The sequence below is a fragment of the Triticum aestivum genome, chromosome 7D (genome assembly GCF_018294505.1).
Source record: "Triticum aestivum cultivar Chinese Spring chromosome 7D, IWGSC CS RefSeq v2.1, whole genome shotgun sequence".
Lineage (NCBI taxonomy): Eukaryota > Viridiplantae > Streptophyta > Magnoliopsida > Poales > Poaceae > Triticum > Triticum aestivum.
This window is the reverse complement of record NC_057814.1, coordinates 165,545,266-165,555,904: the sequence shown is the minus strand read 5'-3', so window position 1 is coordinate 165,555,904 and position 10,639 is coordinate 165,545,266. Positions and strand designations below refer to the sequence as shown.

General features: G+C 50.1%; 1 protein-coding gene across 1 annotated transcript; it reads left to right on the top strand.

Moving 5' to 3' along the window:
• The first annotated feature begins 6,677 nt into the window (after positions 1 to 6,677).
• On the top strand, positions 6,678 to 8,966 carry LOC123166398 (probable peroxygenase 5). Its single transcript, XM_044584196.1, has 4 exons — positions 6,678 to 7,073; positions 7,402 to 7,502; positions 8,372 to 8,497; positions 8,597 to 8,966. Exons 1-4 carry the CDS (start codon positions 6,825 to 6,827, stop codon positions 8,754 to 8,756), a joined length of 636 nt encoding a protein of 211 aa, XP_044440131.1. The 5' UTR covers positions 6,678 to 6,824; the 3' UTR covers positions 8,757 to 8,966.
• The last annotated feature ends 1,673 nt before the right edge of the window (positions 8,967 to 10,639 follow it).

Here is a 10,639-nt window from a genome sequence, read left to right as displayed (position 1 = left end):
GACTTTTGCATAGACTCCACGGCAGCGGCGCCAGAAATCCTTGTTGCTACCTCTTGAGCACTACGTTGGTTTTTCCCTTGAAGAGGAAAGGGTGATGCAGTAAAGTAGCGTAAGTATTTCCCTCAGTTTTTGAGAATCAAGGTATCAATCCAGTAGGAGGCCACGCACAAGTCCCGCGCACCTACACAAACAAATAAGAACCTCGCAACCAACGCGATAAAGGGGTTGTCAATCCCTTGACGGTCACTTACGAGAGTGAGATCTGATAGATATGATAAGATAATATTTTTGGTATTTTTATGATAAAGAGAAATGAAGATGCAAAGTTAAATAAACGACAATAAAAGTAGCTAAGTGTTGGAAGATTAATATGATGGAAAATAGACCCGGGGGCCATAGGTTTCACTAGTGGCTTCTCTCAAGAGCATAAGTATTACGGTGGGTGAACAAATTACTGTCGAGCAATTGATAGAATTGAGCATAGTTATGAGAATATCTAGGTATGATCATGTATATAGGCATCGCGTCCGTGACAAGTAGACCGACTCCTGCCTGCATCTACTACTTACTCCACACATCGACCGCTATCCAGCATGCATCTAGAGTATTAAGTTCATAAGAACAGAGTAACGCTTTAAGCAAGATGACATGATGTAGAGGGATAAACTCATGCAATATGATATAAACCCCATCTTTTTATCCTCAATGGCAACAATACAATACGTGTCGTTTCCCCTACTGTCACCGGGATCGAGCACCACAAGATTGAACCCAAAGCTAAGCACTTCTCCCATTGCAAGAAAGATCAATCTAGTAGGCCAAACCAAAATGATAATTCGAAGAGACTTGCAAAGATAACCAATCATACATAAAAGAATTCAGAGGAGATTCAAATATTGTTCATAGATAATCTGGATCATAAACCCACAATTCATCGGATCTCGACAAACACACCGCAAAAGAAGATTACATCGAATAGATCTCCAAGAGAATCGAGGAGAACTTTGTATTGAGATCCAAAGAGAGAGAAGAAGCCATCTAGCTAATAACTATGGACCCGAAGGTCTGAGGTAAACTACTCACACATCATCGGAGAGGCTATGGTCTTGATGTAGAAACCCTCCGTGATCAATGCCCCGTCCGGCAGGACGCCGGAAAAGGCCCCAAGATGGGATCTCACGGGTACAGAAGGTTGCGGCGGTGGAATTAGGTTTTGGTGGATGCCTCTGATGGTTTGGGGGTACGTAGGTATATATAGGAGGAAGAAGTACGTCGGTGGAGCAACGTGGGCCCCACGAGGGTGGAGGGCGCGCCTGGGGGGAGGTAGGCGGGCCCTCTGCCTCGTGCTTTCCTCGTTGATTACTTTACGTGGACTCCAAGTTCTCTGGATCACGTTCGTTCCAAAAATCACGTTTCCGAAGGTTTCTGCCGTTTGGACTCCGTTTGATATTCCTTTTCTGCGAAACTCTGAAATAGGGAAAAAATAGCAATTTGGGCTGGGCCTCCGGTTAATAGGTTAGTCCCAAAAATAATATAAAAGTGTATAAATAAGCCCATTAAACATCCAAAACAGAATATATAATAGCATGGAACAATCAAAAATTATAGATACGTTGGAGACGTATCACCCACCATGCAGCCGCCATACCGCGCCGCGAGCTCACATCCACGCCATCGATGCGCCGCGCAAGCCGCCGCCAGGAGGTGTCCGCACGCCACGCCGCCGAACCCCACGCAAGCCCGTTGCCTCCTCACGATCTGGCCGTCCCGCGCCAGCCATGATGCACGAAGGGGAGAGAAGCCTCGCCGCCGTCCCTGCCGGCCAGGCTTCGCACGGCGGCCCTGCTAACGGCGGTGAGGAGGGTGGAGAGGCGGGAGAGGACGAGGGCTGGGGGTGACGTCGTACTATCTTTTGTGTCCTTAGAGCAACTCCAAAGGGCCGACCCATTTCGTCCTCCTGCGTCCGTCTGGGTCGGCATGGACAAAAGTGGCGGCCCAACGCGGACCCAAACCCAAATCACGTCCGAGTCGCGTCCGCGCCGACGCATTTGCGGCCCAAATTTGCGCCCCAAATGCGTCGGCGCGGACGCCGAATGGACGCTTCACGCGCCTTCTCGCTGTCCGCCGCGTCCCCACATAGCGGCCGTCCAACTACCCGCTGCCCACGCGGTTAGCTTAATTTATGACCACGGGCCCACACGTCAGCGACGGCGCTCGTCCTTTTTTAAGCCGACCGTGCAGCGAGGCCGTCCTCATCCAAACTCACCGTCCACATCTGCCTAGCCACCACAACCACAACGAGATGGGCCTCTTCTCCGGCGCCAGCGGCAGCAAGGCCCCCGCCAGCACTTTCCCCTCAGAGTTCCTCCCACCTCCGCCGGCGCCGGCTCCTCGCCGGTAGAGGCAGCGCGTGAACGTGCCAATGCACTAGGCGGAGTGGCACTGGCAGCACCGCCAGCCTCTGCCGTATCCCGACGTGACCCTACCGCACGACTGGCACATGGATCCAGATAGGATCCCAGTGCCGGCGGCGCCGCGGACGACTCGGGCTCATGCTGAGGAGGTGCGGCGCCGGCGGGCGCTGCTGACGCCGGAGCAGCACCGCGAGGCCGCCTACGCAACCGACTCGCCCAACTGGGCGAGGTGGTTCGCCTTTGAGCACGAGGAGGTGAGGCGACGGGGCGTGCGCAAGGTCAACCGGAGCTCGCCGCCGCCGGCGCTCGTCGACCGCGTGGAGGACCAGGCGGCGGAGGACGCCTACCAGGCGGCCCTTGCGGCCGTCTACCGGGAGAGCGAGGAGGATGAGCGGCGCAGGGCGGAGGCGGCGGAGGAAGGGGAGGCTCGGTACGAGGAGGCAATGGCGCAGGCCCTTGCCCTCTCCACGGCGGGCGACAGCGTGGTGCCGCCGGTGGCCCCGCCGCCCGCTATCAAGCCGGAGCCCAAGCTGGAGCCGTCCCCCATCGAGCGCTACTCCTGGTCGGGAGTAGTGCGCGAGTGGGTACGCGTGCCGCCGGTTTGGATGGGAGCGACGCCAGCGCAGGAGGAGGCGTACCTCGAGCACGGGCACCAGATCCGGGTGGCCGAGGAGCGCCGCGACGGCGAGTACCTCGAGATGCTCGAGCACGACCTGGAGGAGGAGCAGCGCGAGGCCGAGGAGGAGGCGTGCCAGGCCGCGGTTGCACAGGCGGCCGCACATCCCCCTGCTGTCGGTGTCAAAACCGGCGGATCTCGGGTAGGGGGTCCCGAACTGTGCGTCTAAGGCGGATGGTAACAGGAGGCGGGGGACACAATGTTTACCCAGGTTCGGGCCCTCTCGATGGAGGTAATACCCTACTTCCTGCTTGATTGATCTTGATGATATGAGTATTACAAGAGTTGATCTACCACGAGATCGTAGAGGCTAAACCCTAGAAGCTAGCCTATGGTATGATTGTTGTTGTCTACTAAACCCTCCAGTTCATATAGGCACCGGAGGGGGCTAGGGTTACACAGAGTAGGTCACAGGGGAGGAGATCTACATATCCGTATTGCCAAGCTTGCCTTCCACGCCAAGGAGAGTCCCATCCGGACACGGGACGAAGTCTTCAATCTTGTATCTTCATAGTACAACAGTCCGGCCAAAGGATATAGTCCGGCTGTCCGAGGACCCCCTAATCCAGGACTCCCTAAGTAGCCCCTGAACCAAGCTTCAATGACGATGAGTCCGGCGCGCAGATTATCTTCGGCATTGCAAGGCGGGTTCCTCCTCCGAATACTCCATAGAAGATTTTGAACACAAGGATAGCGTCCGGCTCTGCAAAACAAATTCCACATACCACCGTAGAGAGAATAACATTTCCACAAATCTAATCTGCTGACGCATTTTGCAGCATGACATCATACCACGGCCCGGTCATTATTCGAACCGTTTTTCACAACCAGCCACATCACGTATTGCGAGGCGGTTTCCTTGGCACGTCTTGTCGAAGCAGAGATCGTGTCCTCTCATCACGGGATTCTCATCAATACGGGTGTGGGTAACCCACCCGCGCCATCAATTACGGCGCTTGGGGAATAAGAGGTTTTACCAGGCAAGTGGGAAGGCGCAGAATCCCTGCTGCCTTTATAAGGGGATAAGGACTCCCTTTCACACCCATGCTTTCTACTTCCCGATTCATTCCCTTCCGCTCAAGCTCTAGCGCCCAAGCGTTCGTCTTCTCTGCCCACAAAAGGTCTTCCGAAGATGTCCGGATCCGGAGCAGGAGGCAAATGGATGGCCTCTACCGTCCGAGAGAAGGATATCAAAAAGCTTCGGGAGGCCGGGTACCTGGCCAAGAAAATCAGCCACCGTCTCCCGACGGCGGGACAGATCGTCCCTACTCCGGAACCCCATGAGAGGGTTGTATTCCTCCCTCACTTTGTCCGCGGGCTAGGGTTCCCCTCCACCCGTTCGTTCGCGGCATCATGTATTATTATGGGATCGATCTTCACGATCTGTCCCCTAATTCCTTCATCAACATCTCGACATTCATTATCGTGTGCGAGGCTTTTCTCCGCATTTCTCCGCACTTCGGTTTATGGCTGAAGATTTTTAATGTGAAGCCCAAGGTGGTGGGCGGCGAGCACGCCGAGGGCGGGGCGCCATGGTGAGCAAGATGCCCAACGTCATATGGCCAACGGGAACCTTTAATGATTCTGTTAAGGAGTGGCAACAACAGTGGTTTTATATCACTGAGCCGCACGACACAAAGTGGGCCGCCTCTCCCGAGTTCCGATCCGGCGGCCCCCTGCGGCTTACATCCTGGGTCAAGAAAGGCCTAGACTGGTCCTCGTCCGACGAACTGTCGGTGCTCCAGACGCGCGTTGAAGATATGGGAGACAAGAACATTGAACTTGTCAATGTGGTCCAGGTGATGTTAGTTCGCCGGATCTTGCCTTGTCAGCACCGGACTTGCAATTTATGGGAATTTGATCCGGCCAGGCACCAAACCTTGCGAGAGCTTTTCGGCTCCTCGCACAAGGACATTTGGAAGGTGCTTTTCGGCTCCTTGCGAGAGCTTTTCGGCTCCTCGCAGCAAACCTTGCCAAGCTTGCCTTCCACGCCAAGGAGAGTCTCATCCGGACACGGGACGAAGTCTTCAATCTTGTATCTTCATAGTCCAACAGTCCGGCCAAAGGATATAGTCCGGCTGTCCGAGGACTCCCTAATCCAGGACTCCCTCACCCGCGCCGGCACTACTTGCTCCGGCAGAGCCTGCGCCCGACATGACGGCGCTCTGGAACACGGCGTTCGCCTGGGCCAGGCTGGCGCCGACGCTCATCGACCTCACTGACCCCGAGGACGACGACGCTGACGCCTAGGGCAGCGCGCCGCCTCATAGTTTAGGCTGTTTTTATTTTTTTAAATGCAAATGTGGACGCGTGAACTCTCGCCGGCCTTCGTGTCCGGTTTTAATGTTTAATTAATGTTGTTTTCACTTTTTTAATATGCATGCGTTTATTTTTTTTCCATACCGCCGTCAAAATGGTCAGGCCAGTGTTGGACGCACGCGCCGACCCAAACGCGGAAGCGGACATCCGTGTCCGCCTGGCCGACCCAAACGGACAAAAAAAGGGACAAAATCGCCGTCCGTTTGGGTCGGCCCGTTGGAGTTACTCTTACCGAAGCTACTCTGCATCTAGAGTTGATTGCCATTCATCCTCCGTCGTTTGTCACGCACAGCGTTCATTTTCGTGGTTACGACACGACGAGTCAAAGCTTCACGTACTTTTTTGGTTGTTGTGAAAAGCACGTAGTACGGAGTACGTCGCAGTACTAGACTACCCTTTGTGTCCTTCCCGAAACTCTGCATCTGGAGTGTCGTGTACTTTCGTTTTGGATTTTGTGGGCCGTAAGAAGTACAGTACCTCTACTACGGGCCCTCTTGACGTAATTCCTGCTTTGAAGATACTTGAAACTTTTCCCTAAAAAAAAAGATACTTGAAACTTCGGTCCAAATGATCCTACTAAAACTTCACGAAAAGCATGCTGTCAAAAAAAAACTTCACGAAAAGCATATTTATTTCTTTTATAGTAAAATTTACATGCCGGTGTTTCTACTCATTCTTTATATCCACTTCTTTTATCATTACAAAAAAATTCCTAAGGAGTGCATTGCCCTATATCTTGAAGGAAATTTCAATCAACTCAAACCTAGTTACATTTCTTTTTCTTGTTTTCAACCAAGAATCCTTTTCCTGTGATGTCAAATCGCTGTTTGATGTTATTCACGAAAAAAAAACACTCATTGATGTAAATTCTGGTTTGCTAATACTATAGGATTCATATACTCTAATTTTATGTTTTTCACTATTCTCTATTCCTATGGTATGAGAATCTTGTGAAGCAAATAGGTCTGCTTATTACCGCTTGGCATTGGACTCTTGGGGCGACGTGGCAGCTAGATAGTCGGTGAAGATACATGCCAGTATTTTTGCTCTACTCACGCGCGTCGACGTCGGCAAGATATCGTACTGTATCTCATCAAGAAAAGACACTAGTACCAAAGGTGGGGCGGTGCGAGGTCAAAGGAAGGAAACAGCAGCAGCGGCGAGATCCTGGAGAAATTAAATGAAGTGATCGCATCGCATGCATGGCTGGCTGGTGCCCGCGCGCACGGCACCCATGGACGGAGCACTACATATACCCACGAGCTCCCTGCGTACCAGCACCACCAGCACAAGCCACTCCCGCTTTCCTCTCCCCGCGCCACCTTGGCATCATCATTACCGACATATCCAGCTGATCTTCACCTCCCGCTTTCCCGCCCCTCGATCGCCGGCCGGCCGAAACCATCCGTCCATCAATGGGCTCCAAACCCGCGGGCGCGGCAGGGAGCCAGCAGCAGGTGAAGGAGGAGTCCATGGCGGACTTGTACAGCGGCCACGAGCTGACGCCGCTGCAGAAGCACGCCGCCTTCTTCGACACGAACAGGGACGGCATCATCTACCCCTCCGAGACCTACCGAGGGCTACGCGCCATCGGCTGCGGCGTCTTGGTGTCCGCCGCCGGCACCGTCTTCATCAACGGCTTCCTCGCGTCCAAGACGGTACCGGTATGTAGACTGTTAGTCATACTGCTGCTATAGCGCTCCACTGTTGTTGATGGCTTGGTAGCCTCTGCCCTTTGGCCTAGTTGCATTCTTTCGGCGGCAAAGGAGATGCCAGCCTGGGCCTCTTTACCAGAAAAGAAAGCGAGATCGAAACAAGGCATACTATACTACGTACTCTACATCACTGTAAAGCAGTTGGAATCGTCAAAACTGGCCAAAGATCTCTCTTGACGTGGCACGAAACGGGCTTTCATGCATTATTATTTCTGGCGTAAAGAACTCGAGTTTAATACTTTACTTCATGTTATTGATTGTCGTTGTGTTGCTGCAGGCGAACGTGAAGCCTCCAGCTTTCAAGTTCCCCATCTACGTGAAGACCATTCAGCAGGGCAAGCATGGGAGCGATACAGACGTGTACGATACCCAGGGAAGGTACTTATAGATACTACTACAGTACTCCTATCTCATACTACTAGTACCATGTGCCCATCGCCCCTAGGGCGGGCAGATCATGCATGCTAACTGGTAAAATTACTGGTAACTGGTAACTGGTATCTCATACTATAGTACCTCCCTTTCAAAGTGTACAAACTGTAAAATTACTGGTAACTGGTAAGATATGAACTGCATGGCAAATTAAAAGGAATCGACTGACTTTCAAATCAGATATGAAAAATATAATCAGACATACAAGTAAATATTTCATTCAAATGTGCAATTCGAGAGCAAACTACAACAATCAATTGATTCCATACAAGTAAATAATAGTCGACTAGTTGGTCTAAAGCAAATCCATTTTATTTACGTGGTACAATAAAAACAACAAGTGTGCGTGAATCTATAACGGTATACTTTTGCTATTACAGGTCCCCGTCTTTTTCCCCTATAGCACACAAATGCGTATAATTACAGACGAGGTATTACAAGTATATAGGCAACATCTACGTATACATGTAGGAGTCGGCTTATCTTCAAAACTTTATAAAAGCTTCTAAATATAAGGTCCACCCCTTGGGGCTTCGATCTTAGCCGCAACTCCCTAAAGCCTAAGAGAAACAAAATAGCAGTCTTTTTTAGGGATAGCAAAATAGCAGGTGAAAGGTATGGTTGCCAACATGTGCCAGTGCATAATAGATTGCTCTTTTATGATGCTAGGGAACTCCTACTGCCAAGTTGCACTTCCCAATGCTAGTTTGTGTTAGAAGGAATAAATGATACAGTTCTAGATCATTTGGCTTTCTTAATTAGAATGACTACCATGGGTGCATACTTGCTAACTTCTCAGTTTGTCAAAATTGCAGGTTTGTTCCTGAAAAGTTTGAGGAGATATTCAAGAAGCATGCCCACACTAGGCCTGATGCCCTAACGGACAAAGAGCTGGGGGAGATGCTTAAAGCAAACAGGGATCCTAAAGATTTCAGTGGACGGTAAGGTTACTTCATCTAGAGTATGAATAATGTAAAATGCAACTATCGCGTTCTTTTTTAGCTCATGCTTTTGGCGCACACACACAAAAAAAATGGCAGGGTGGGCGCTTTCGTAGAGTGGAAACTTCTATATGCGCTGTGCAAAGACAAGGAGGGATTTCTTCACAAGGAGACTGTCAAGGCGGTCTATGATGGCAGCGTCTTTGAGAAGTTGGAGCGAGAAAAGAAGGAAGCTAAGGAATTTGCCAAGAAGAAATGATGAAATGTCCTCCGATGCCCAGTTATTTGTGGTTTTGTGCAATTATCTGTAGATTGGTGTGCTTGTGAGTTCCGTTCCCGAAATTATTGTTGTGGTCGTTTGGTTTCATTTGTTTCTGGTTTCATGCTTCCTGGAATGAGGCTGGGAGCCTGATTGTAAATGTATAGAAACTGCTTGCAAATTGGAAAAAACCATTCACATTTGTTTTAATTTTGGCATTTTGTTGTTATTCCTTGCTAATTTACGTCTCGACAAACAACTGACTCCTTATCCCATCCGATTCTCCATTTTTATCTTCAAGAAGATACACACATTGCTACTAATCTCCAAGTAACTAATTTGTATGAACTTCCTTTGAAAAAAAAGGTAATTTGTATGAACTTCCATGAAAAAAAAACTAATTTGCATGAACTTGATGTTCACTTGGGTTTCACGATTAGTTTTTCACTTATTTTGTAAGTTTGTACTTGTGTGCACATCGACGACGAAACCTTTCCATTCGGGCGACAAAGAGTAGTGATGTTTTACTGTTCATTAGTGAGAAATTTCAAGATCAAACACGAATTCATTTACTTACAGTGCAATAGAAACGGATTAAGTGATGAATAGTGATGCTAATTGGTGTGCACTATTAATTCACGAAGACTTTGCTTCTTCATACCTCATAGCTGAATTTGTGTTTGAACTTATAATTTTACATATCTAATATAAATAAATGAAAACAAGCTTATTGCTGGATCAAGTAGCTCCTCTGCCTAGCAAGGTACGATGATGCGAACCAACCTGTGTGTTCGCACACGAACACGTCACCGTGTACCCTCGACGCCAGGGGTGATGCACCGCAGCTCACGTCGAAGGAGACCCGCCGGAAGCGCGGTACGCAAGACAATCCGGCGGGTGCTTTTGAGGACCCGAAACCCCACATGCCCGGGAGGGACCCCGTCAGGGCGCGCGTTCGCTATGGGCTGCCCTAGGTCGGCCTAACCGCCCCTAGGGCCTCGAGGTTCGCCGCCCTGCAAAAGAAGAACAAGCGAAGAACGAGGAAGAAGAAGAACGAGGGAGAAGATAAAAGATAAAAAAGTGGTAAATGATTGTTCGATTGTGTGTTGTTGTTCAATCGGCCGTCACCTCTTATCTATATAAGAGGCGGATGGACTTCCCGTACAAGAAAAGGACTTGCCTTGCCGTCCAAATCATCAAAATCTAACCATACTCAGACTTCTCACGACCTCCGGCCCGGATGTCTGGCTCTAGGCCCGGATGATCCGGCCTAGCCCAGTTTTCTGACAGCAGCTCACTGTTTTGCCTCTAGAATCCACATACGACCTCGGATTTGGACGTTTTTATATCAAAATCAACCATCTCGACGGGACGCACAACTTTCATGTTGAACACTTTTCGATGCGAGGCCATCTTGACGGTGTTTCGGGCCGTTTTCTAAAGTCTGTAGTAGAAAAAGTTGTCCGGACGTCCGGACTTCTACCCGGATTGTCCGGCCTCCACCCGGTCCGGGACTGGACCCAGATCATCCGGCTTCATCACAAATCTTGTGTTGTTTTCGGTGCTTGAATTTCCCGGATGATCCGGACCCCGGCCCGAATGATCCGGCCAAACACTACTACAGCGCACGATTTTGCCTGTAACTTTTGCATACGACCTCGAATGGAGACGATTCTTATATCAAAATCGTCCGTTTCGACGAGACGAAGAACTTTGCAGCTATAACTTTTTCCATCAGAGGCCATCTTGGGGGCGTAATCAGTCGAATCCTGTTCTGAATACAAAATCTCAGTACTTCGAACACAACTTCGGCCTTAGAGATGAGATCGGATAGCTATGGCCCAAATAGCTAAGTTTCTCCTTTTGACGATATAGAACTTTCT

Coding starts and splice junctions, on each gene's coding strand:
- LOC123166398 (XM_044584196.1), top strand. CDS start 6,825: ATGGGCTCCAAACCCGCGGGCGCGGCAGGGAGCCAGCAGCAGGTGAAG. Junction 7,074..7,401: donor TCGCGTCCAAGACGGTACCG/GTATGTAGACTG, acceptor GTGTTGCTGCAG/GCGAACGTGAAGCCTCCAGC. Junction 8,498..8,596: donor CCTAAAGATTTCAGTGGACG/GTAAGGTTACTT, acceptor AAAAAATGGCAG/GGTGGGCGCTTTCGTAGAGT.